We start from the raw sequence: 21,211 nt of genomic DNA, 5'->3' as shown, positions 1-21,211 counted from the left end.
CCTGGCCAGGTCCCTCTGCAGAGCCTCCCTGCCCTCCAGCAGATCGACACTCCCACCCAACTTGGTGTCCTCTGCAAACTGACTGAGGGTGCACTCGATCCCCTTGCCCAGTGATGAGACACCATCATGGTTTCATATGCTCTACCAGCCTGGAGAAACCCCCAAGACGGACCAAGGTGGGCTTGAAACCTCACTCCAGACACAGGCCCATCTGGAGGTGGAAGAGTTTCAACCAGCCATGGCTGCAAAGCTGCGGTTTCCCAAGTGCTGGAGAGAGGTCCAGCCACCCCAAAGGCGTGAGCCGGCAGCGCTCAGGCTGCCTCTGCCCCGTGCGTTCACCACTGTGCTCACGGCTGCAGCCTCCACGCAAGGAAAACACGCAAGGAAAACACGTAGGGAGCCTCTTCTCCCAGGGGACCGGGTCTGGCACCCGGGCAGGGCGGGAGAGCAGCCCGCAGGGTTGGCAATTTGTTCGCGCAGCCGCTGGCAGCTCGGCCACCACAGCTCACATCCAGCCGCCATGCAGCTGCGCGGGGCCAGTCCCGACTCGCCAAGCCCATCTGGAAAAGAGCCTCCCGCCCTGTTCTGCCACGTGCCCCAGGAGAGGAGCGGCTTTAGCCAGAGTTGTGGTTTCTCGCTGCCCTCCTTGCGCTCGCAGGCAGCACGAGCTCCGCTCCCTGCTGCGGCCGAGCTCCCGGTACGCTGTGCTTGGCTTGACCCACCCATTCCCCGCAGCCACTTTGCTTTTTAGCTGTTCTGGCGGCTGCTCCCCATCTCTCTGCACAGGCCAAGCACGATGCCACTTCAGATGATGCTCCGAGCCCCCAAACCCAGTTGCCTCCCCCGGCCCCGGTCTCCCCAGCACAGGGACTCCCTCCCGTGGCGAGGCTCGGGGACTGTCTCCCGCTCTGACGCAGAAGGAGGCATTTCTGGTCTGCTCTGCTCTAAGAAACCAGCTAGCTTCCAGAATCCAGGCTGGGTTTCCCCTTCTAAGAAATTCAGCTGCAGCTGAACTGGAGCTGGACATCCACCAAGAGCAGCCGGTTTGCCCTCGTCATGACTTGGAGTTTGCTATTTGGAAAAAATTAAGACAACGAGGCTTCTTAATCTTCCCACGTGCCTCTCTGGACGCGTGGGATTTGAGACAGCACCATTCCCTTGCTGGCTGGTTGTGGATCCGATGAAGAGCCCGGGGCTGGCTGGGTGACACGCCCCAAGAGCAAGGCAGGCACCGCGCAGAGGGGCCTTGGGCACACGAGCCTCCCCTCTGCGGGGCAGAGAGGACCCCCCCAGAGGCCACAAAGCCGCAGGGTGCAGCTCAGCCCCGTTCGGGCAGGTGAGAAAAGCCTCGCTGCTACAGGGGCAGGGAGCCCGTGACCAGCTAGGCTGAACAGAGAGCACACGGGAATCGCTCTGCCCCTCACAGCTTAGCCCAGACCCATCCGTGCCAGCGGTCACTTCACAGCTCTGTGCCGTCGGATTGTGGGTGCCGCGGCCTCTGAGGGCCCAAAGCTCTCTGCTCCAACATCTACCGCAAGGGCTGCCTCAGGGTAACATCTGCCACCTCACCCCAGCTCCTTCTGTCCCACCGCCAGCCCTCACTTCACCAGCGCGCGCTTTCAGCTCTCGACTTTTATTGCACTCCCCGCGTGCGATGTTCAGAGGCCACCTGGGAGGCAGCAATCCCTACGGTGCCTCCACCACGCTCTGACTGCAGGATCGACTCATCCAAGCTCCGGGGCAGTGCCACGGAGCCCACCAGTCTCGCAGGCAGCACAGGCACAGGCAGGCTGGGCAGGCAGCAAGGAGCGAAGCAGGACACGGGCCCGGTGCGCTGTGCTCTGCTGGCTACTCCATGACATCCCCATACTTGTTCCTCCTCACCAGCGGCGCCGCGCTCTCCCTGTCCTCTGGGCTGGGCAGATCTTCTGCAAGAGAAAGAACAAGCTCCCTGGACCCCTGACTGCCCCGGCGTGTTTGCCAGGGGCGGGCAGAGAACCACAGAGCCCTCGTGAGGCGTTTAAAGCCTCTTCGGCGAGGCCCAGCTTTGGGAGCTCAAGGTGCCAGTGGGAGAAAGCAGCAAGCAGCCGTGGGAACTGCCCAGCAGCACTGTCGTCTTGTCCCTCCGGCTCTGCCCACCGTACAGAGCAACCGAGGCATGGAGGGGTTTACTGCCTCCCTCCATCCCCTACCGTCTTCTTCCTCTTCCAGCAAATGAGCCCTTCATGCTGGCTCTCATGAATCCACAAAGCAGGCAGGGCAGCAGGCAGAAGCGAGCATTCCCACCCCACGTTGCCAGCCCTGCTCGGGTACCTGCAGCGCAGGCAGGGGGCCCAGAGCACAGAGGGACACGGGAGCCAGGGGACATGCAGGGAGCTCCGGCTGCCCCAGCGCTGCTGCCAGCCCGGGTGCCTGCTCCCATCCCTCGGCTGCGGGGTGCTGGCGTGGGACTTTTATGGGGATTTTGGCAATGACACAGTCACCAGCTTAATTACGAGGCAGGAACAGCAAATTGTTGCAGCAGGGAAGAACTGGGCAGGACAAGACCAGGGAGAGAAGCAGGGAGAGATGTGGATGTACCTGCGGGCTGAGATGCCCTACCAGCCACGGCGAGCTCCTGGGGGGACTTGCCCGTCTCCAGGTAAATCCAGAAGTCGGAGCATTTCTGCGTCTCGGCTCTGGTTACCACGTAGCTGGCGAGGGACCCTGTGGCTGGAGAGACCAAGACGCTCCCGAGAGTGCCGGCGCAAGGGCGTTTGCTCAGGGCAGCGGCGGGGAAAGCTCCTGCCAGCCTGGGGGCTGCTGCAGCCGCCGGCGAGCCGCCCCTGAGCCCCGGGCCGGGCCGGGCACTCACCCCCGGCCAGCAGCAGGCTCCACTGCGGCCCGTACGGCAGCTTCTTGTTCAGCAGCTTCTGCACGGCGAAGGCGGCTCCGCTGCCTGCAGAAACCCGGGCACCGGGCCCCGTTACCGGCCACGGCCCCCGCCCGGGCCGCCCCCCGCAGCCCCCGGGGGGAGCCGAGCCGGGCCGGGCCGGGCCGGGCCGTACCTGCCAGGAAGGTGCCGATCCCCTTCATGAAGGCGTGGGACTGGCAGGCCGCGTACTGCTGCAGCGCCTGCGGAGACACGCTCAGCCCCGGCCCCCGGTACCCCCCGGCACCCCCCGCCCCCGCCCCAGCCCCCGGTGCCCCCCGGCCCCCGGTGCCCCCCGGCCCGGCCCCCGGTGCCCCCGGCCCGGCTCCCTCAGCCCCGGCCCCCCCAGCCCCGACGCCGGCCGGGCGCACCGGGTGCTTGGCGGCCACGCTGTCCTCCACCCGCCGCAGCCCCAGGTTCACCATGGCGGGGCCGGCGGCCCCAGTGCCGGGGAGGGCCCGCAGGCCTCGCCCGCCCCTTCCGGCGCTGCCGCCATGGCGGAGCCGGCGGGGCCCTTTCACCTGCTGCGGGCCGGGCCGGGCCGGTACCTCTGCTACTGCCGCCCCGGGCCCAGCCCCGGCCCCGGCGGCACCGTCTAGTGAGTGCGGGGCCGGGAGCGGGGCCGGGGCCGGGCTGGGGCCGAGGGGCCCCGGCGCAGCCTGAGCCGCTGCCTCCCGCAGTGTGACCGACGCGCTGGAGGTCTGGGCCGGGGAGCTCGGCGCCCGCCCGCCGCTCGGCTGCGTACGTACCGGGGCCGGGGCGGCGGGGGGACCGGGGCCGGGGCCGGGGCGGCGGTGGGGACCGGGCCTGGCCCTGGGCCGGCGGTTTCGGGACGAGCCCCCTCTCCTCCGCAGCGCTGCCCGCCGGAGGAGCACGGCGCGAAGCTCAGGTGGGTGCCCCAGCCGCGGGGTCCGGCGGCTCCGCCGAGGGCCCCGCTCACCCCGGCCTCGCCCGTGCAGGGAGGCGCTGGGGCGGGGGGCGGCCTCGCTGAGCCTGGGCGAGGGGAAGGCCACGCTGCGCCTGCGGGAGGAGGCCCGGTGCTCGGCCCTGGATCTCTTCAAGCTGCCCATCGCCGAGGCGAGGAGCCAGCTCCAGGCGCTGGTGTTCGGCATGGCGGGGCGCGTCGCGAGCCTGGAGAGGCGGCTGGAAGGTATGGCGGGTTTGGGAGGGGGTGAGGGCGGGAGCTCCCTGCCGCCTTCCCGGTCTTGTGCCCCCCACCCAAGGGTGTGCAAGGGATCCAGCTCGGCCAGCAGCAGGTGAAGGCTGCGCCTCCCTGGCCTCAGCCCAGCCGGTTTCTCCTCGCTGGCCCCGGGTGGGCTGGCCAGGAGCGCTGGGCAGCAGAGGTGCTGCCTCCTTTCTTTAATTCGGGCTGGCCCGTTCTCTAGGCTGGCCAGGGTCTGCACCTCACCCCCTCGAGCCACAGCGCTCCTGCGTGGGACCAGAGGAGGTGGTGTTGTGTCTCTGTGCAGAAACGCAACCTTGTCCCCACGGCCAGCACCGGGCCAGCACCGCTGTGTGGGGGAGTCGCCTTACAGAGGTGTCTCTTTTAGGGGTCTCAGAAGATCCTGGGGCAGCGGCTGCCTGGGTGGGAGGGCTGGGAGGAGAACGCGGCTCCGTTTGGCTGTGGAGGGGAGGGAGGTTGCTGGGGAGGCCTGGAGTGCAGCATGCCGCGCTGGGGCGCGTTGTCACAAGCTCTGATTCCTGTCTCCAACAGCGGCAGAGACGCTGGCATCTTCCTGCAGCCCTGAGAAGAACGCTGCCCGGAGCCAGCAGCTCTTCCTGCCAGGTAGGCAGCTGCCAGGGGCACCTCCCCGGGTCCCACTGTTTGTCTGCCTTCTCTTCCCCAGGAGGCTGCTGGTCCTGTGTCCGTGTGCTCTCCGGGACACGCTGAGTCCCCTCGGCTGCGGCTGCTGTCAGCCCCCCCGCTGTCCTGGTGCCCTTCCCGGCACAGAAGGGGCCAGGGCTCAGCGCGGTGGCTCTCGGGGTGTCTGGGATGCGCTGTGCTCAGGTCAGATGCCGGGCATCACCGGGCAGGTTGCTCACTAGCCTCCAGGAGGAGGTCAGGCTTCGCTGCTCCTCCAGACTGGGGGCCGTGGCAGGTCCATGGCTCCCTGCTCCTCTGGGAGAGGAGAGCAGGCTTGGCCCTTCCTCACCCACCAGCAGTGCCGGGCCAGCCAGGCTGGGCTGCGGGAGGCTCACCCTGGGCATGGAGGGGCGTGCAGGGCTGCCAAAGCAACAACCTGACCTTTTGTAATCCCTGTCCTGCCTCTCTCTGACCGAGGCAGACCCCAGCCCCAGGAAAAACAGGGGTGCTGGCTCAGCTTTGCCGGCCAAGAGGAAGATCCCGGGCGAGTCTCTCATTAACCCTGGCTTCAAAAGGTAAGTGCTGCTCACAGGCCCAGTGCTGGGGCTGGGCCGCGCTGGAGATCCAGTGGACTCTGCTCTGTAGCTGCATGAGGGCAGAGCATGGGGCTTTGATGCCCCTTCCATCTCCTTTTAGCAAGAAGGCACCGTCTGGAGTAGATTTCGAGGACTCCTGACCTGTGCTGTCCCATCCCCGATGCCAGCCCTGCCGGAGCCTTGTCAGCCGCTTGTGTGCCTGGTGGAGGAGGTGCCACTGCACCCTGGGCCTGCGGAGCCCCTTGCGCCCAGGGAGACGGACGGGACAAGCAGCACCCAGAGGGCTGGAGCCAGCGCCTGGCAGGCCCGAGCGGACGGCAGATCCTCAGCTGGTGCAGTGGCAGGGCCTTTGGGGGGCACGGATGGGGCAGGGGTGACAGAACTGGTGGCTTTTTTCCTCTGTAACTCTTCCCTGCCAGCAGGGGCCACCTCTCTACCTCGCTTGCCATGAATTGGTGGGGTTTTTAAAGAACTTTTATATCGCCATGTAATGAAAAGATTGCCTGTGCTTAACTTATTGCCAGTAAAGGCGGTTTTAGCCAGCCGGTCTCTGGGGACCGGGACAGCATGGATGTGTTGGTCCATTCTGTCTTTCCCTTGTTCAGGAACCCTGTGGCCAATTTTAGCTGAACTTGGAGGGTCAGGGGCTCAGAGGAGCTGACTTTCCTGCTAGCTTTGTGCCAGTGGGCTGGTGGGTGAGTGGTTGGAGCCTCCCCAACCCCCCGGAGAGCTGGGAGAATGGTCCCAGCCCTTGCTGGGCACTGGGAGAGGACTGGGAGGCTGGTGTGAAGTCCTGCGAGGGAGGAGAGCTGCTGGGGCTGGTTGCTTGACTCACACTTGTGTTGCTTGCAAAGCCTTTATTGATTTCTGGGAGCTCTGATACATGGCTTGGACTTGGCCCGCTTCACCCCCATCCCCCTCCCAGATCTGCTCCTGAGAGCGTCCTCACGGTGGGTTGGGGGGGGACGGTGCCCTTGGCTCCCCTCGCCCAGGGCGACGGCTGGGCCGTGCCCACCACCCGCAGCGTCCCCCCGGCTCCGTCCCCCGGGTGCTGCCGTGGCGGGGCGGGCTCCCCTCACCGGGTGCAGCTCCTGGGGGCACCCTGTGGTGCCTGCTGCCCCGGCATGGCCCTGCCCCGGCTCGCTGGCCTGGCGGGTGGCACCATGTGCATCCGAGGGAGGCTGCAGGGCTGCTTGCTGCAGCGCCCTGCCCTCTCTGCCCCGCAGCCCTCTGCTCCAGGCAGCTTTTCCTCCCCAGCTCCCACCCTTGCCCTCAGCGCTGCCCAGCTTTGGTACAAACAGTGCCCGTGGCTGTGGCTCCCCTGCACCCATCCTGATGCTCAAGGGACCGCAGGGCAGGTCGAGGGGGTCCTGGCCGGGCAGAGAGGGCGGCACAAAAGGCGAGAACGCGTTTGTGGGCTTAGTGCGATGCAGATTGCTGCCGGCACCTCGGGCAGGGGTGCCAGCTGGGGGAATTTGGATGCCAGGGGCACAGCTCATGCGCTCTGCCCTTCCGAGTGCGTGCAGGCAGGACTGTGGTGGTCGCGGCAGGACCGGGGCGGGCGCTGGCCTGCTGCCCGACCCTAGCCCTGCGCCCGCCCGGGCGTGTGCCCGGCTCACTGCGGCGACCTGACCACGGAGCGATAGGCTTGTATGATCTCCTCGCTGTTGGGGCAGGTGTATTTGAATTCCTTGGTTTCGCTGGCGCTGTTGAGGTAGCGCCACACGCCCCGCAGGTCCTTGGGGATCCCAAAGCGGCGGTAATGCTGGCACACGACCTGCGGGCAGAAACGGGGTGAGCCCTTGCCCAGCCCCGTGCGCGTGTGGTGTGCCGAGGAGGGCCCTGCGGCCGGTATTCACAGGCAGGAGCCAGCCAGGAAGGGTGGCAGGGGGCCAGGGGACATCCCTGGTGCTGCCTGAGACAAGGGGTGGCACCGGGCAGGGGATGCAGAGGGTAGCGAGATGTGTGGGAAGGCACCATGCTGGGCAGGGGCCATGGGGAGGGGGTGCCGGGGGGCACCGGGGTGCTGTAGGGGTTGGCAAAGCAGCGGGGGGTTGCTGCAGGCAGCGACGGGAAGGCGAGAGCACATGGAGGAGCCAGGGCAAGGGGAGGGCACGGCACTGGGGTGCCCACGCTCACCTGAACGATGTTGAGCTTGGGCAGCAGGTTGCAGTCAGCCAACGTCAGCTGGTCCCCGTCGAGGAAGCGGCGCCGGGAGGCACGGAGGTGGGGGTCCTGGGCCAGCTCGTACTCCAGGGGGGCACTCAGGTACTCGTCCAGCTTCAGCAGGGCCCGCAGCAGGCTCCGCTGCAGCGCTGCGGGGAGGGCGGCACTGCTGGGTCAAGGCACGGCCCCACGGCGGGCACGGGGCCCCACAGCTCTGCCGCAGCCTCCTGCCAGCCCAGCCCTGTGCCCGGGCTGGCACCGGCCCCTGCCCTCCCAGGGGAGCCCTGGCACTGCCACACTGAACTCCTGGGGAGGGGCAGTGCCTGGAGAGGCCCCGCCATGGCGTGGGGCAGGGGAGGGCTGGAAGGGCTCAGGGTGACCTGCCCGGCGTTCGAGGGGGTGCCACCTGAGCGGCTGCATGGGGTGTCCCCCCACCCAGCTCCTCACCCTCGTCCTGGGCAGGCACCGGGTTCTTGATGAAGGTGGAGAACTTGTGGAAGATGTCGTTCCCGGCCAGGCTCGACTCCCTGTACCGCGGGACCAGGCTGGGGAACCTGCAGGGATGCGGGCACAGCTGAGGGAGGAGGTGGGGGCCGGCAGGCTTGTGTGCTGCCCGCCCCCCCCAGCCTGTCCTGCCCCCCTTTGGCCCCTTGCCCCCTCTCGGGGCAGCACCGGCCGCTGACCTGGGGGGGCCCAGCTTGTCCTCCAGGAAGTCCTCGATGGTGACGGTGTCGGTCTTGGGCTCGCCGTTGTAGAGCAAAACGGGCAGCTGGGCGCCCGGCGCGAAGTCCTTCAGCACGTCCAGCGCCCTGTGGGAGACGGGGACAGGCGCTGATGCCTCGCAGCGCCCGGGGCTCTGCAGGGCACCGCACACACGTGTGTGTGTGTGTGTATGTGCGCGCACACATGTGTCCTGGGCAAAGGGACAAGGTGGTGCCCCCAGGCTGCTCCTGCCTCTCTGTGTGCCCATGGCAGCTCTGCCCTGGAAAATGCCCACCGACCTCCCTCAGGCGGCGGTGGGCAGCTTGGGGGTACAACCATGTGTCCCATGGTGCCCACCCTTCACACCTCTTCCCAAGGTATTGGGGACCTGCCACCTCCCCCAGCAGTGGGCCAGGGCAAGGCTGTCCTACCCCACCCATGGCCCTGACTCCCTGGCTGGCAACCCTTGTGGCTGGCAACCCCCATGGCCGCGCGGTGAGCGGGGGGCACGACTCACCTCTTCACGTCCACGGTGGTGAGGGTGAAGGGCACCCCTTTGAGCAGCAGCACCATGAAGAGCCGCTGGCAGAAGGGGCAGTGGCCCACACTCTCGCCGTCCTCACTTGCCTGCGGGCCGAGAGGGAGAGCTCAGCTGCCCCTGTGCCCTGGCACGGCCACAGCGGGGGCAGTGCTGGCCAGGCAGCCCCGGTGGGTGCAGGGTGAGGGTGGCAGGGCATGTGCCACCCTCCCTGGCCAAGCCCGGGCTGGCCGCAGGCTGGCGAGCAGCGCTGGCAGCCTGTGGCACCCGCTATGCCGGGCAGGGTGCCAGCTCCTGGCCCCCGCCTGCTCCTGGGGCCCTCGCCTGCTCCTGGGGCCTCTGCGCCCCACCCCGGAGCAGCCTGCGTGGCACGGCGGGTGCTGGCCTTGGCACCCCCGGGGGACCAGAGGGCCCCAGGCTGCCCCAGCGCCACAGTGCCGAGTGGGCTGGGGCTTGGGGGCAGCCACCGCAGTGGCACTGGGGACAGCTGTGGAAGGGGACAGCCCAGCACGGCAGGGACTGCGCCGGAGGAAGGCGATGGCGATGCTGGTGGCCCCGTCAGCCCCAGGCACAATCCCAGGCAGGCCCCGTCCTGCCCTGTACAGCCGGACAAACTGCCCCGGCCAGGTGGTGGCTGGGAAGGGCCCAGCAGGTGCAGGCAGGCAGATGCTGCGGTGGCTGGGCTGCTGGGCAGGCTGGGGTGCACCCCATCCACCACCCCATGCTGAGCACCCACAGCCCCCCATGCCCACGGGGCAGGCAGCAGCCTGCTGTGCCCTGGAGAAGAGCCCCAAGCTGCCCGCTGCCTGCCCGCTGCCTGCCCGCTGCCTGCCCAGGGCCTCACATCTGCGGTGGGCAGGGGTGGCCGGGCCACCCCAGCCCAGCAATGCCAGGGGTGGTTGCCGGAGGTGGCCACTGGCCCGGGGCCCCCCAGACCCCCTTGACCCCACTCACCTTGACGAAGAGCTGGATTTGGGGTTTCTCGGCCATGCTGGATGGCGGCTGCTGGCTGAGTGGTGGCTGTGCCGCAAGTGCCCGTGCCGGAACCGTGGCCTGTCCCAGCCCACATTCCTCCCTGGGGTGCACCCGCTCCCACCCACGCCTGGCCCCGCGGCACAGCCGGGGACGCCCTGCTATGGGGCCCCGGCCCCCGCTGCTGCTGCCAGCCTGGGTCCGGCAAGGGCAGCTCACGGCATTGCCAGCTGCGGCTGCTCCTGCCTGGGCGCCCTGCCTGTGCTGCCTGCACCCTGCCTGCGCTGCCTGTGCCCTGCAGGCCTTCACACCCCCAGCCAGCCCCACCACCTGCCCTGGAAGATGCCAAATGCTGGGTGCAGCTCTGTGTTGTGCCCAGCACCCCGACCCCGGAGTCCTGTCAGCCCCTCCTCACCCATTGCCCAGCCCGGTCCCTCCCCGGTCCCCAGCCCTGGCGCTCCTGCCCACCAGCAACCACGCAGCCTCGCTGGCTCCAGTTATTATTTTTTATTTAAAACGATCATTATTTTCACATTTCATCTTTCGTTTCTTTTGCTTGCAATGTACAGGCTCCTCCAAGGCGTCCCCACCCCCTGGGGTGCCCCGTGCTCAGGGCCGTGCGTGGCACCGGCACTGTGCCCGCGGCTGGTGGCCAAGGACGTGCAGAGGGAGGCGAGGCGGGAAGCGGGGCCAAACTCAACGAAGCGAATAGTGTTAAGGCAGCGGCCACCCCTGCCCTAGGGCGATGCCCTCCTGCTCCCACCCTGCTGCCGCCCTCGGGGTGCCCCCAGCGGGGTTTGTGCCTGGGGCAGCCCCGCGGCCAGGGCAGGGAGGCCGCTGCGGCCACCCAGGCTGCGCAGGCAAGGGTGCCCCGGGCACAAAAGTGTCTCCCCGACCTTGGAAAGCCATGGGGGGGTGGGATGGAGGCACGGCAGCGGGTGGGGGCAGCTCTGCGGAGGGGAGGGCTCTGTGCCTGGGGTGCCGGTGCCCCCCGGAGCCCTGAGCGGCAGGGCAGCAGGGAGGGTGTGGGGCGAGGACAAAGCCCTGGCCAGAGCATGGCACCGTGCCTGCCCTGGGGTGCCCCAAGGGTGCCACCACAGAGGTTACAGCTGGGCACCCAAAGGTGACACCGTCCCCTCACCCTGGTGACAGAGGGCTAACCCCGAGCTGGCTTGGCCCCCAGCGCCCACTCGGGAAGGGAGCGTGCCCAGGCGGCACCCCAGGTGGGGGCTGCCCACCCATGCCATCCACCCCCCCCAGGGCCAGCCAGTTTCCAGTATGCCGTTAAAAAAAATATGGTCTGAAAAATCTGAAAATAGAGCTTATCTCCCCCCCAGTTTTTCCCCTATTGAAAATACTGTATATTGTATCACAATCTATAGCTGGTGGCATACAGGACTGGCGAGACCAGGGGGCACGGGGAAAGCAGAGGGTCAGCTGCCACCCGGGTCTGCCCCTGCGCCCTGAAGTGGGGCCAGGGCTGCCCCCATCCGCCTCCCCACGCAGCGTGCTGCCCCATGGCAGCGCACTGGGGGCCCAGTGCTGCCCGCTCGCTGGTGGGCAGGAGCCAGCCCGGGGCCTCTGGCCGATCCCGTGCCAGGGAGGCGGAAAGGGCAGCAGGGCGCACGCGGGGCGCTCGGCCCTGCGTGCTCCCGGGAAGGAGGGGGGACTGCGCTGCAAAAGCCTGGGGCACCCAGGGGTGGGTGGTCAGGGTCAGTGTCACCGGCCCTGCTGTCACCCCACCTCTGGGCACAGCTGCGGGCTGGGGGTGCTGCCGGGCTGGGAGTGCTGGGCACGGCCCCCATGGGTGACAAGGCGGCAGGACTCTCTGCAGAAAAGAGGGGCACTGCTGGCCGAGGGGGTGCCCACTGCCAGAGCCGGGGACGCTGCCAGCCCCTGGTGATGCTGCCAGCCCTGGTGACACTGCCAGCCCCACTGCCTCAGTCCATCCTCCCCTCCGTCCCGGGTACCCCTGCCAGGTTGCACTGGCGCCCAGCTGGGCTGTCTTGTCCTCGTAGCTCAAGGCCACCCCACTTCAAGTGGTGCAGCAACCCCCAGTACCACCAATGACCCAACAGTAAGAAACCAGTGCAGGTGGCTCCTGTACAGGGCCGGCCGCTGAGCAGTGAGTGCCAGGGCAAGGGGGAAAAGGAGGGGGACACAGCAGAAAGGTGGCACAGCCGCAGCGATGGCCTGTGGCGGGGGAAGCGAGGGCAGGCAGGAGGCAGGGTGAGGGGCTCTGGGAGGAGGGACGTGGTTGGGGGCAGAGGGGAGAAGCAGCTGGTGCCAGCATGTGAAATACCCTGTGAAATACCCCTCTGCCCCACCGCGTGCCCCTCTGCAGGGGCGCCGCTGCCCTGCCCCGCAGGCGGCACTGGGTGCCCAGTGCACGTGTGGCAGGGCCGGGGCGGCCGGACCCCTCGGCTGGCAGCAGTGCGGGTGGGCAGGACGCACCAGTGGGGCTGAGGCCCCCGCCTCGGGTGGGCTGGAGGGTGCCAGTGCTGTCCCATCAGTGCCAGAAATCCATCCTGGCTGACGCACCGGAGCTCCTGCCCCCGCAGCACTGGACTCCGAGCCACCCACAGTGCCAAGGGCAAGCGCCAAGCCAGGGGTGATGGGAACAAGGCGAAAGCAGCCGTCCTTCCTCCGGCCCTGCCAGGGCCAGACAGGGGTGGTGCCAGTGCCAGGGCGGGGGGGCGTCCCCGCAGTCAGGGGTCCCCAGGGTGGGTGCAACATGGGTGTCCAACTGAAGGCACCGCACACAGGCCTCGTCCCCGCCACACAGCGTGCGGAGCCACAGCACTGGCCCCAAGCTGCGTCCTTCTCTTCATAGTCTGTGTCCATTGGCACACGTTGGCTGGGCGAGCCGGCCGAGGGCAGTGGCCCTCGGCACCATGCAGTGACACTGCCCCAGAGCTGAAGGGGACAAAGGCCATCCAGTGGGCGGTGGCTCGCGAGGTCCATCCAGGCTGGCGCCGTACCCACCACGTCCTCCCTGGCACCTGCCTCCAGCCGCGGCAGCTCCGCTCAATGAGGCAAAGGGAGGGGAGAGGCCAAAAGGGTTTGGAGGCTTCACAGCCGGGCGACATGGCCGCCCCCGGGGTCTCAGCACAGTGTGTCCGTGTTGAACGAGAGCTGAGCCTGCAGGCAGAGAGATGGGCAGGGCTCAGGGGCTGGGCAGCGGCTGCCCGCTCTGCCCAGCACACCCAGTGCTGCTGGGGGCAGGATCCGGCCTGGGGAGGGAGCAGCTGCCCCTCCCAGAGAGCCCTCTCTGGTCCATCCCTGGCCCCACCATGTCCCCCTCCCTGGACAAGATCCGGTGCCATGGCACCTAGCCCCGGTGCGCCGTGGCAGGGACACAGCTGGGATCAGGGACACCAGAATCAGAGGACAACCTCTCACCCTCTCCTCCTCAAAGCTGATGAGGCCTTCGTCGTCGGTCTCCAGGTCTTCCTGCTCCTCCACCACGAGAGCCCGCAGCTCCGTGGGGGCGGCCCGGGGGCGCAGCAGGCTCAGCAGGCGCTCCAGGGGCGACTGCAGGGCGCAGCTGGGGCTCGTCTCCTGCTGCTCCAAGTTGTCACTTTGCTTCTTGGCAAAATTCACAAACACCTGGGTGAGAAGCGGCAAGAGGCTGTGAGGGACCCCCGTGAGCACCTCCACCACCGGCTGCCCCTCGCCTGCCATCCCCGCCGCTGGAGACAGACCCCAGCGCATCCCACCGGGCTGTGGCCACCACCATGGCCCCCACCTAGCTCCACCTCCCGTCCCAAAGGTGGTTTCTGCCAGGCGCTTTGGCACAGCCACCCCTGCCAGGCATGGCCGCCTTCCCTGGGGACAAGCATCCAGCCGCCCGTGCTGTCCCTGCTCTCACGTTGTCCAGTGTGGTCTGGCTGACGGAGTAGTCTTCAATGCCCAGCACATCCACCACCTGCTCCATCTTGCTGAAGACCTGTGCCAGTGAGATCTGGTCCGACTTCAGCTGGTACTGGGCCTTGGTGTGGTGCCGCTCCTGCAGGGGACAGGGATGTGGCACCCGAGCCCTCGCTCCCAGACCCCCTCCTGTCACCCGCGGCGGGTCCCACAGAGGTGTCCCTTGGGGGATGAAGGCTGCTGGTGCCCCGAGGCAGGGGACGCCACCGGCACTGCAGGGAGCTCACCTTGAGGACAGCCTCGGGGAAGTTGCGGTTGAAGAACCTCACCACCTCCTTGACGTTGAGGCTGGACTTGGTGCGTACCGTGATCATGTAGCCATCTCCGAACCTGCATGGGGACAAGGGACCCCGTGAGGAACCACTCCCCGCCGGCACCTCTGCGGGGAAGGAGCCCCACAGAAGGGGACGATGCTCTCCAGCAGCTGCTGTCACCCAAGCGAGCCCGTCCCCTGCCCACCCTCCAAAGCAGCACCCACACAAAGGGCTGATATCTCGCCGCGGGTGCCACACCATCACCCTGCCATGGGGACCCGGCCCCCTCCCGCCCCGCAGCGCACACGGGGTGCTGGACCCCCACCGGGCTCTTACCGGTTCTTCAGGTGCTGGATGCTGCCGAGACACTTGAGCCGCCCGTTCACCATGATGGCCAGCCGGGTGCAGAGCGCCTCGCACTCCTCCATGCTGGGGAGACAGGGCAGGCTTCAGCAGGGTGGCATGGGGAGACAGTGCCAGGGGCCGTGGCTGGGCCAGGCAGGGAGCGGAGCTGCCCCGGCCATCACCCAGGTGCCATGGCCTCACTGCCAGGGACAGCAGAAGGCAACAGAGGTGTCCCAGGCTCCCTCTGCTCCCCATGGCCCTGCCGAATGCCATCCCCTGGGGACCACAGAGCTCCCACCCACGCAGCACCCCAGGTGCCCAGAGGCATCGCGGGTGCAGCCAGAAGCCCCCCGGACCTGTGAGATGTGAGCACCACGGAGCGACCCGTTTTGATGACATCCAGGATGAGGTTCCAGAGGAAGCGCCGTGCCTTGGGGTCCATCCCCGTGGTGGGCTCATCCTGGGGGAAGGACAGCACCCTCGGACATGTCAGCCCCTGGGGGGACCCCGCGACCCCCTCCCTGAGGCCAGCTCAGGACACCATCCCACACCCCAGGACACTCGTGGCGGAGCTGGGGTCAGGCAGCTCCCACCCGGGGTCATTTCCCCACCCTAGCCCAGCACCAGCCCCAGGGACACGGCGGGTGGGACAAGGACCCTGCGGGCAGGGTGCTGGAGCCCGGGGCGCACCAGGAAGATGAAGGCCGGGTATCCGATCAGTGCGATGGCTGTGGACAGCTTCCTCTTGTTGCCTCCGCTGTAGGTGCTGGCGGGCTTGTCAGCGTACTTGGTCAGCTCCAGCTTCTTCAGCGCCCACTTGACCACCTGCAAGGCGCAGGGGGCTGCCGTCACCCTGCCACAGCCACAGGGCTGGCAGAGCTGGTGGTGGGCAAGCAGTTGGGCTCCACGGCACAGGCCCACTGCCAAGGGGACCACAAGTGATGTGCCAGTCAGGGGAGCCCCACGGCAGCCCCTGGCACAGCCACAAGTGTCGGGGGGCCTGTGAGCGCATGTACCCAGTCCCAGCACCTATGGACGTATCACTGGGGCTAGTGCCCAGTGATCTGCCATTCCCGAGGCACAGTGCCAGCCCTCAGGTGCTGGCAATTGCCTGCCCAGAGCCCTACCCGCTCCTCGTCCTTCCAGGGGATGCCGCGCAGGCGGGTGTAAAGCTCCAAGTGCTCCTGGGCCGTCAGCTCGTCGAAGAGCGCATCGAACTGGGGGCAGTAGCCCAGGCTCTGCTGGACCTGCAGGAGCTCCTTCAGGATGCTGTGGAAGAGGACGGAGGGGCCGTGGGGAGAAGGAATTGCTTTTTGGAAGCACCCCGTTGCTCGCCCCCTTTTCACATGCCTTTATACTGGAGCATCTTCTACCAGGTAACCCACAACGCAGCCTTGGCCGAGAGCCGGTGTCACTTGCCACCCCCAGGTGATGGCCAGCCCAGCAGGACACAGGGCTGCAGAGTCCCGCACAGCCACCCTGGCAGGCTCACGCTGCTTCATCTTGGGAGACCCCTGAGGAGACCCATCCTATCCCCAGGACAGCGGGCAGTCCCCACCTCCCACCCAGCCCGTGCCCCCTGACCTGTGCCCGTTAACGAAGGCCTCTCCGCCCGTGGTGCTCTCGTCCCCCGTCAGCATCTTGAAGGTGGTCGTCTTGCCTGCGCCATTGACGCCCAGCAGCCCGAAGCACTCCCCGGGCCGCACGCCCACGCACAGCCGGTCCACAGCCAGGATGCGCCCGATCTTGCGGGACTTGTACACCTGGTGGGGCAGGGGATGGGGGCTCAGCCCGCTGGCAGGCACCCGGAACCCCAGCCCCAACCCACGTTCCTCAGATGGGACGTCTCCTTGCAGCCCTGGCGCATCCCCCACCGCCCCGCTGCCGCACCTTGGTGAGGTTTTCAATCTTCAGCATGTCGTTGTCAGCGTCGCCACGCAGGACACGGTGCCGCTCATTGGCCACATCGATGTCGTCCTCAATGGGTTTGGTGGAGACAGGCAGCCGCCTGCGGGAGGGCGCACTGGGCAGGGTGGGGATGCAGGCACGGGAGCCGCCTGCCCGCACCCCTGCCGGGGATGGGCAGCTCCCCAGCGCGCACCCACTGGAGGGGCTGCCTTGAGCTCAGGGGTCCCGACAGCAAAGCCTTTCCCCGCAGCCAGAGTCCCCAGCCTGCCCCCGCCCCCCGGCCGCACTCACTGGGGCTTCCGGAAGAAGTTGTACTGGCACATGATGGTGATGAAGAAGCCGACGAAGCCTTCAATTGTCATGGCGACAAGCCCCCGTGTCACGATGTCCCATTCGAAGGGCGATTTCATTTTATCAAACTGCCCTGAGTGGGAGGAAGAGGAGAGAGCAGCTGGGGACACCTTCCCATGGGGACAACCTGGTCATAGGTCTTGAGCTGGCCTGTGACAATGACATTGTCCAGCTCCCCTGTCCCCTCCCCTGCCGCAGCTGCCTGAGCAGGTTGGCGCTGCTGGCGCCAGGGCTGGTCGCAGCAAGGCTTTCCATTCGTAGCACGTGTGCTGTTGAAATCATCTTGCAACTTTTCAACCTCAGTAGGATGAATCAACCCAACTGAGAGCGGGTATTGGATGGATTTCCCAGATCCTGCCCCAAAATTGCCCCTCATGATGCCAGCAGCACCTGGGTTATACACAGAAGCTGCTTGAGAAGCAGAGAGCAGCAAGAGCTTTTGGAGGCCAAGCTGAAGCTGCGAGTAGCAAAAGGCTCATTTTGGCTGGGCAGCGCAGCCCTGCAAGAGACCATGTCTGGAAGGAAAGAGCCCCTGCAGTCCCCATCCCTCATATCACAGCATAGCCCCACCATGGCCCACCATGGCCCACCACAGCTCCACCACGGCCCACCATAGCCCCACCACAGCTCCACCATGGCCCACCATAGCCCATCATGGCTCCATCACGGCTCACCATAGCCGCACCACAGCTCCACCATGGCCCACCATAGCCCCACCACGGCTCCACCACAGCCCACCATGGCCCCACCACGGCTCCACCATGGCCGCACCACGGCTCCACCACGGCCCACCATAGCCCCACCACGGCTCCACCATGGCCCCACCACAGCTCCACCATGACCCACCATAGCCCATCATGGCTCCACCACAGCCCACCACAGCTCCACCATGGCCCACCATAGCCCCACCACAGCTCCACCATAGCCCATCATGGCTCCACCACAGCTCACCATAGCCCCACCACAGCTCCACCATGGCCCACCATAGCCCATCACGGCTCCACCATGGCTCACCATAGCCCCACCACAGCTCCACCACGGCCCACCATAGCCCCACCATGGCTCCACCATGGCCCACCATAGCCCATCATGGCTCCACCACAGCTCCACCATGGCCCACCATAGTCCCACCACGGCTCCACCATGGCCCACCATAGCCCATCATGGCTCCACCACAGCCCACCATAGCCCCACCACAGCTCCACCATGGCCCACCATAGCCCCACCATGGCTCCACCATGGCCCACCATAGCCCCACCACGGCTCCACCATGGCCCACCATAGCCCATCATGGCTCCACCACAGCCCACCACAGCTCCACCATGGCCCACCAGAGCTCCACCATGCCCCCTCCAGAGGCAGTGTGCAACAGCAGCAGAAATGCACAACTCTGCCAGGGCTCATAACCTCCTCTCCCCGTGGGGCTGCTATTCGGGATGGCCCAAGGAACCTTTTGCAGCATCACTGGCACCACACCACAGCTGAGTCTCAACCATGTCTCTTCCCGCGCCCGTCTGGTTCACGTCCCCTGGCTTTTTGCTCCAGGTTGCTCGGGGCCTCGGGAAGCCCCACAGGGCAGGCGGAGGGGATGTGCCAGCTCCGTGGTCCCTCCCAGCCCCACATGCCCTGGAGCAAGGGAAGGAGGGAATGAGAGGCCATACCGATCTTGGCATAGTATTCGTTGATGTACTCGTTGTAGGCCATCTCCATCAAGCCATGGCCCAGGTTGTAGTTAGGGAACACAAGGAAGCAGCTCTTCAGGTAGCTGTTCACCACCTTCAAATCCTGTGAGGACGGGCAGAGAGGACACGACCATCAGAAACACCCCTGAAGACCGTGAGTGCATGGTAGGATCAGGTTCCCCACCAAGACACAGCCTGGACAGGTCTCATAGCTGACCCTGCTGGGAGCAGGAGTTTGGAGCAGAGACGTCCTGAGGCCTCTCCCAGCCTGAGCTGTCCCACGACCCGATGGCAGCTTCTCTCTTCCTGGTGGCCCCAGGCAGAGCTGTAAATTCCCTACCTTGTCGTGCTCAAAGAGCTGCAGCAGGAATGTGGCGACGGTGGCTGTGATGCCGATGAAGAGGTTGATGACGATGAGGAAGACGTAGGCGGAGCTGGGCACCTCAAACCAGAAGGAGGCAGGGTACATGATGGGGGTGATGGACCAGCTGGGAAGGCGAGCGGCAGGAGCGCACGTCAGCGTGGTAGGAGAGGGACCGGGCAGTGCCAACCATCAAGCCTTGGGATCACCCATTCCCAGCCCTGTCCCCCCGGGGCTCTCCCACCCCAGCCCTTGCAGCCTGGCAGCTACAGGAGCTGCAGAACATCAGCCAGATGGGCAGCCCCGGGGCCAGATCCTGCCCAGGCACCCACAGCGCGGACAGCACATTGGGGGTACCCACCAGTGCCTCCTGACCACCCCTCTGAGCAACGTACCCGTAGAGCAGGAAGAGGGAGAGGACAGCGGGGAAGTTGGTGGGAGAGGTGTACGCCGGGAGGTCGAACACGAACAGGATGATGATGCAGCACGTGGCCGGCACCAGGTAGTTCAGCTGGAGAAGACAGAAACTTCTGTGACTGCCCACGCACCCACCCAGCCCTGGGGGCTCAGCCACTGGGGCCACGTGCCCTGCTCACCATGTCCCACACGTAGTTGGCCAACCAGTAGATGACGGGGTCGCAGCCGCTCACAAACTGCAGGTGTTTGGCCTTGGTGGCCTTTTCGGCCACCAGGAACACCACAAAGCTGGCTGGCACAAAGGACATGGCCACGATGATGAAGATGGCGATCACGACGTCTGTGCCTTGCAGCCTGCATGGGGAGCAAGGAGGAGAGCAGGGACCCCATCACCCTCAGCCGCCCGGGGAAGGGCCACCCGTCCTGGCACAGTCGCTGTGCACAGGGCAGGGCACGGCACAGGGACCCCTGTGTCACAGCCACCTGGTCCCCCACCACGCGGCCTGCAGGGCAGAAGCCTCCGCATTCCCCTGCCAACCGCGGTGAGGAACTCCCTCCCTTCCACGGGACGGCCACCCTCCCTCAACCCCGCTCCCTGGACCTACAGGTAATCCAGGGACAGGCTGGCGCTCGTCTTGTTCATGGGGTGGTTGGTGACTGTGATGCCTGCAGGAAGGCCCAAGAAGAAATACGGGAGCATGAAAGCTGGCTCAGGATGGAAAATCTTGCCCCCAGCCAGAAAAACTTCCCTCCCTGCAGCTTGGCAGGAGCTGAGCTGTCTGAAGCAACCAAGGACCTCGAGGCCAAGCCCTCCCTCACCAGCTGGCAGTGAGCATCCTCGGACAGGTCACAAGCCCAGGTGCCTTCAGGCACTGCTTTGGGACGTTCTGCCCCAGCCCAGACCTCAGAGAGCTCTGCCTAGCCCAGATCTCCTAGCCAAGGTCTGTGACCCCCCTGCCCCAACTGGGCACTAGCCTGCCTGACCCAAGGGGGGACACTGCACTTTAGAGCCTGGTTGGACCATGCCCTAAAGCTGTTCCTGACGTGCTTCTGCCCTTAAACGCCTCCAGGCCCTCACCATAGGCAGCAGGGTTGCCTTTGCTCTTGGGCAAGTTGGCTCGCAGGATGGCATTGTTGAGAGCGTTGAGGTAGGTGGGCATGCTGTGGTAGCCCTTGTTGTTGTAGAAGACCTGGAGGAGCAGAGAAGAGTGGAGGAAGGTGGCAAAAGAGCTTGGCCCATGGCAGATGTACTGGAAGGGACGGATGGGATGGGATGGGGTGGGGTGGGACAGCCACAGGGCTTCCCGTGCTCACAGCTGTGGGGGGAGCAGGCCACTGCTGACCATGCTGGGCCAGACCCGCTGGGGTGGGAGCTGCCAAGCACCCCAGGGGGTCAGAGCCCCACCAGGTTCCTCGGTGGAGAGCGCTGCCGCAGAGCTGTGGGTGAGGGGTCCCTGCCGTGCAGGCAGCGCTGCCTGTCCCCTTCTCCTCCCCACCCATCTCCCAGCTGCCGTGGGGCGCAGCACGGTCCCACCTGGGCTGTTCTCCGGACGGCAATCTTGCGCACTGTGGCAGGAGCCCTGGCCCCGAAGGAGGCCGGGATGGATTTCTGGACGTTGCCGAAGGTGAGTGCCCCATACCTGTGGGACAAGGCACCACCAAGTAGCTGCGACCACTGTCCTCTGCCTCCAGGAGCAGGGCCGTGCAGCTCCCATCAGCACCGCAGGCCGGTGTCCCCGAGTCCCTGATCCCCCACCTCTGCTCCAGGGCACAGGGCAGACCCTCCCAGCCTCCCCTCTTGCCTGTGCAGCCGGAAGCGGTCCGAGGTGTAGAGCAGATACTCAGAGACGTTTCGCCCTGTGATGTCTGCCAGGATGTCCCCTGTCACCACCTTCATCTGCGGGGGGTGGCCCCCCACGCCGCTGGGGCAGGAGAAGCCGGTGCCCTGCATGGAGCACGTGCACTTGATAGGCTCATGGACGATGCGTGGCAGGGCAGGGGCTGAGGTCACGGTCTCTGAGGAGCAGAGAGGGCAGCTCACAGCCAGGGTCCTGCCCACCCCGGCTGCCTGGGACAACGTGGGGGTGAGAGGCCGAGCTGAGGGGTCCCGGCTGGGCAGGGAGGGAGCGCTCTGCCCCATGGCCAGAGCCCAGTCTGTGAGAGGGCTTTTGTGACCGAGAGGGACCAAGACATAGATGTGGTGAAAAACTCTGGGGGGACAGAAATGGTTCAGAGAGGGGGCATGAAGCATGGCTGAAGGCAATGGCTGGGGAC

At 66.5% G+C, this 21,211-nt stretch overlaps 4 protein-coding genes across 7 annotated transcripts in view; 1 reads left to right on the top strand and 3 right to left on the bottom strand.

Annotated features, from left to right (window-relative positions):
* Positions 1–1,626: 1,626 nt before the first annotated feature.
* On the bottom strand, positions 1,627–3,367 carry TMEM141 (transmembrane protein 141). The gene is made up of 5 exons (XM_082327262.1): positions 3,283–3,367; positions 3,048–3,114; positions 2,855–2,938; positions 2,581–2,712; positions 1,627–1,928 (listed from the first exon to the last, which is right to left on the bottom strand). Exons 1-5 carry the CDS (start codon positions 3,334–3,336, stop codon positions 1,849–1,851), a joined length of 417 nt encoding a protein of 138 aa, XP_082183388.1. The 5' UTR covers positions 3,337–3,367; the 3' UTR covers positions 1,627–1,848.
* Positions 3,368–3,378: 11 nt separating this feature from the next.
* On the top strand, positions 3,379–5,879 carry PAXX (PAXX non-homologous end joining factor). The gene is given in 7 exon segments (XM_082327261.1): positions 3,379–3,509; positions 3,592–3,652; positions 3,766–3,807; positions 3,809–4,061; positions 4,626–4,697; positions 5,197–5,290; positions 5,412–5,879. Coding segments are annotated over 7 exon segments (666 nt in total). The 5' UTR covers positions 3,379–3,405; the 3' UTR covers positions 5,452–5,879.
* Positions 5,880–6,926: 1,047 nt separating this feature from the next.
* CLIC3 (chloride intracellular channel 3) lies at positions 6,927–9,786 on the bottom strand (the record flags this gene model as incomplete). The annotated part of the gene is given in 7 exon segments (XM_082327227.1): positions 6,927–7,088; positions 7,451–7,626; positions 7,925–8,031; positions 8,161–8,286; positions 8,697–8,806; positions 9,672–9,725; positions 9,727–9,786. Coding segments are annotated over 7 exon segments (795 nt in total).
* A 2,998-nt stretch (positions 9,787–12,784) lies between these two features.
* ABCA2 (ATP binding cassette subfamily A member 2) overlaps positions 12,785–21,211 on the bottom strand; it is a 34,098-nt gene continuing 25,671 nt past the window's right edge. For all 4 annotated transcript variants that reach the window (XM_082327395.1, XM_082327392.1, XM_082327394.1 and 1 more), the window contains 19 exons: positions 20,740–20,953; positions 20,472–20,577; positions 20,016–20,127; positions 19,543–19,603; positions 19,117–19,291; positions 18,916–19,031; positions 18,500–18,647; positions 18,139–18,262; positions 16,418–16,550; positions 16,109–16,226; positions 15,803–15,981; positions 15,346–15,487; positions 14,909–15,043; positions 14,575–14,678; positions 14,210–14,302; positions 13,847–13,949; positions 13,561–13,698; positions 13,092–13,298; positions 12,785–12,830 (listed from right to left, as the gene is read on the bottom strand). In XM_082327395.1, the coding sequence (XP_082183521.1) occupies positions 12,795–12,830; positions 13,092–13,298; positions 13,561–13,698; positions 13,847–13,949; positions 14,210–14,302; positions 14,575–14,678; positions 14,909–15,043; positions 15,346–15,487; positions 15,803–15,981; positions 16,109–16,226; positions 16,418–16,550; positions 18,139–18,262; positions 18,500–18,647; positions 18,916–19,031; positions 19,117–19,291; positions 19,543–19,603; positions 20,016–20,127; positions 20,472–20,577; positions 20,740–20,953 (2,444 nt within the window). In that variant the 3' untranslated portion in view covers positions 12,785–12,794. The remainder of the gene's footprint in view (positions 12,831–13,091; positions 13,299–13,560; positions 13,699–13,846; positions 13,950–14,209; positions 14,303–14,574; positions 14,679–14,908; positions 15,044–15,345; positions 15,488–15,802; positions 15,982–16,108; positions 16,227–16,417; positions 16,551–18,138; positions 18,263–18,499; positions 18,648–18,915; positions 19,032–19,116; positions 19,292–19,542; positions 19,604–20,015; positions 20,128–20,471; positions 20,578–20,739; positions 20,954–21,211) is intronic.

This window comes from Platalea leucorodia, assembly GCF_965183815.1.
Source record: "Platalea leucorodia genome assembly, chromosome: 15".
Classification (NCBI taxonomy): Eukaryota; Metazoa; Chordata; class Aves; order Pelecaniformes; family Threskiornithidae; genus Platalea; species Platalea leucorodia.
This window is presented reverse-complemented; position numbering and strand designations above follow the sequence as displayed.

Excerpts from the sequence above, each read along its gene's own strand:
- TMEM141 (XM_082327262.1), bottom strand. The coding sequence starts at position 3,336 with ATGGTGAACCTGGGGCTGCGGCGGGTGGAGGACAGCGTGGCCGCCAAG. Across the intron at positions 2,939-3,047 it reads GATCGGCACCTTCCTGGCAG|GCAGCGGAGCCGCCTTCGCC; the intron begins GTACGGCCCGGC and ends GGGTTTCTGCAG. Across the intron at positions 2,713-2,854 it reads GAGCCTGCTGCTGGCCGGGG|CCACAGGGTCCCTCGCCAGC; the intron begins GTGAGTGCCCGG and ends TGGTCTCTCCAG.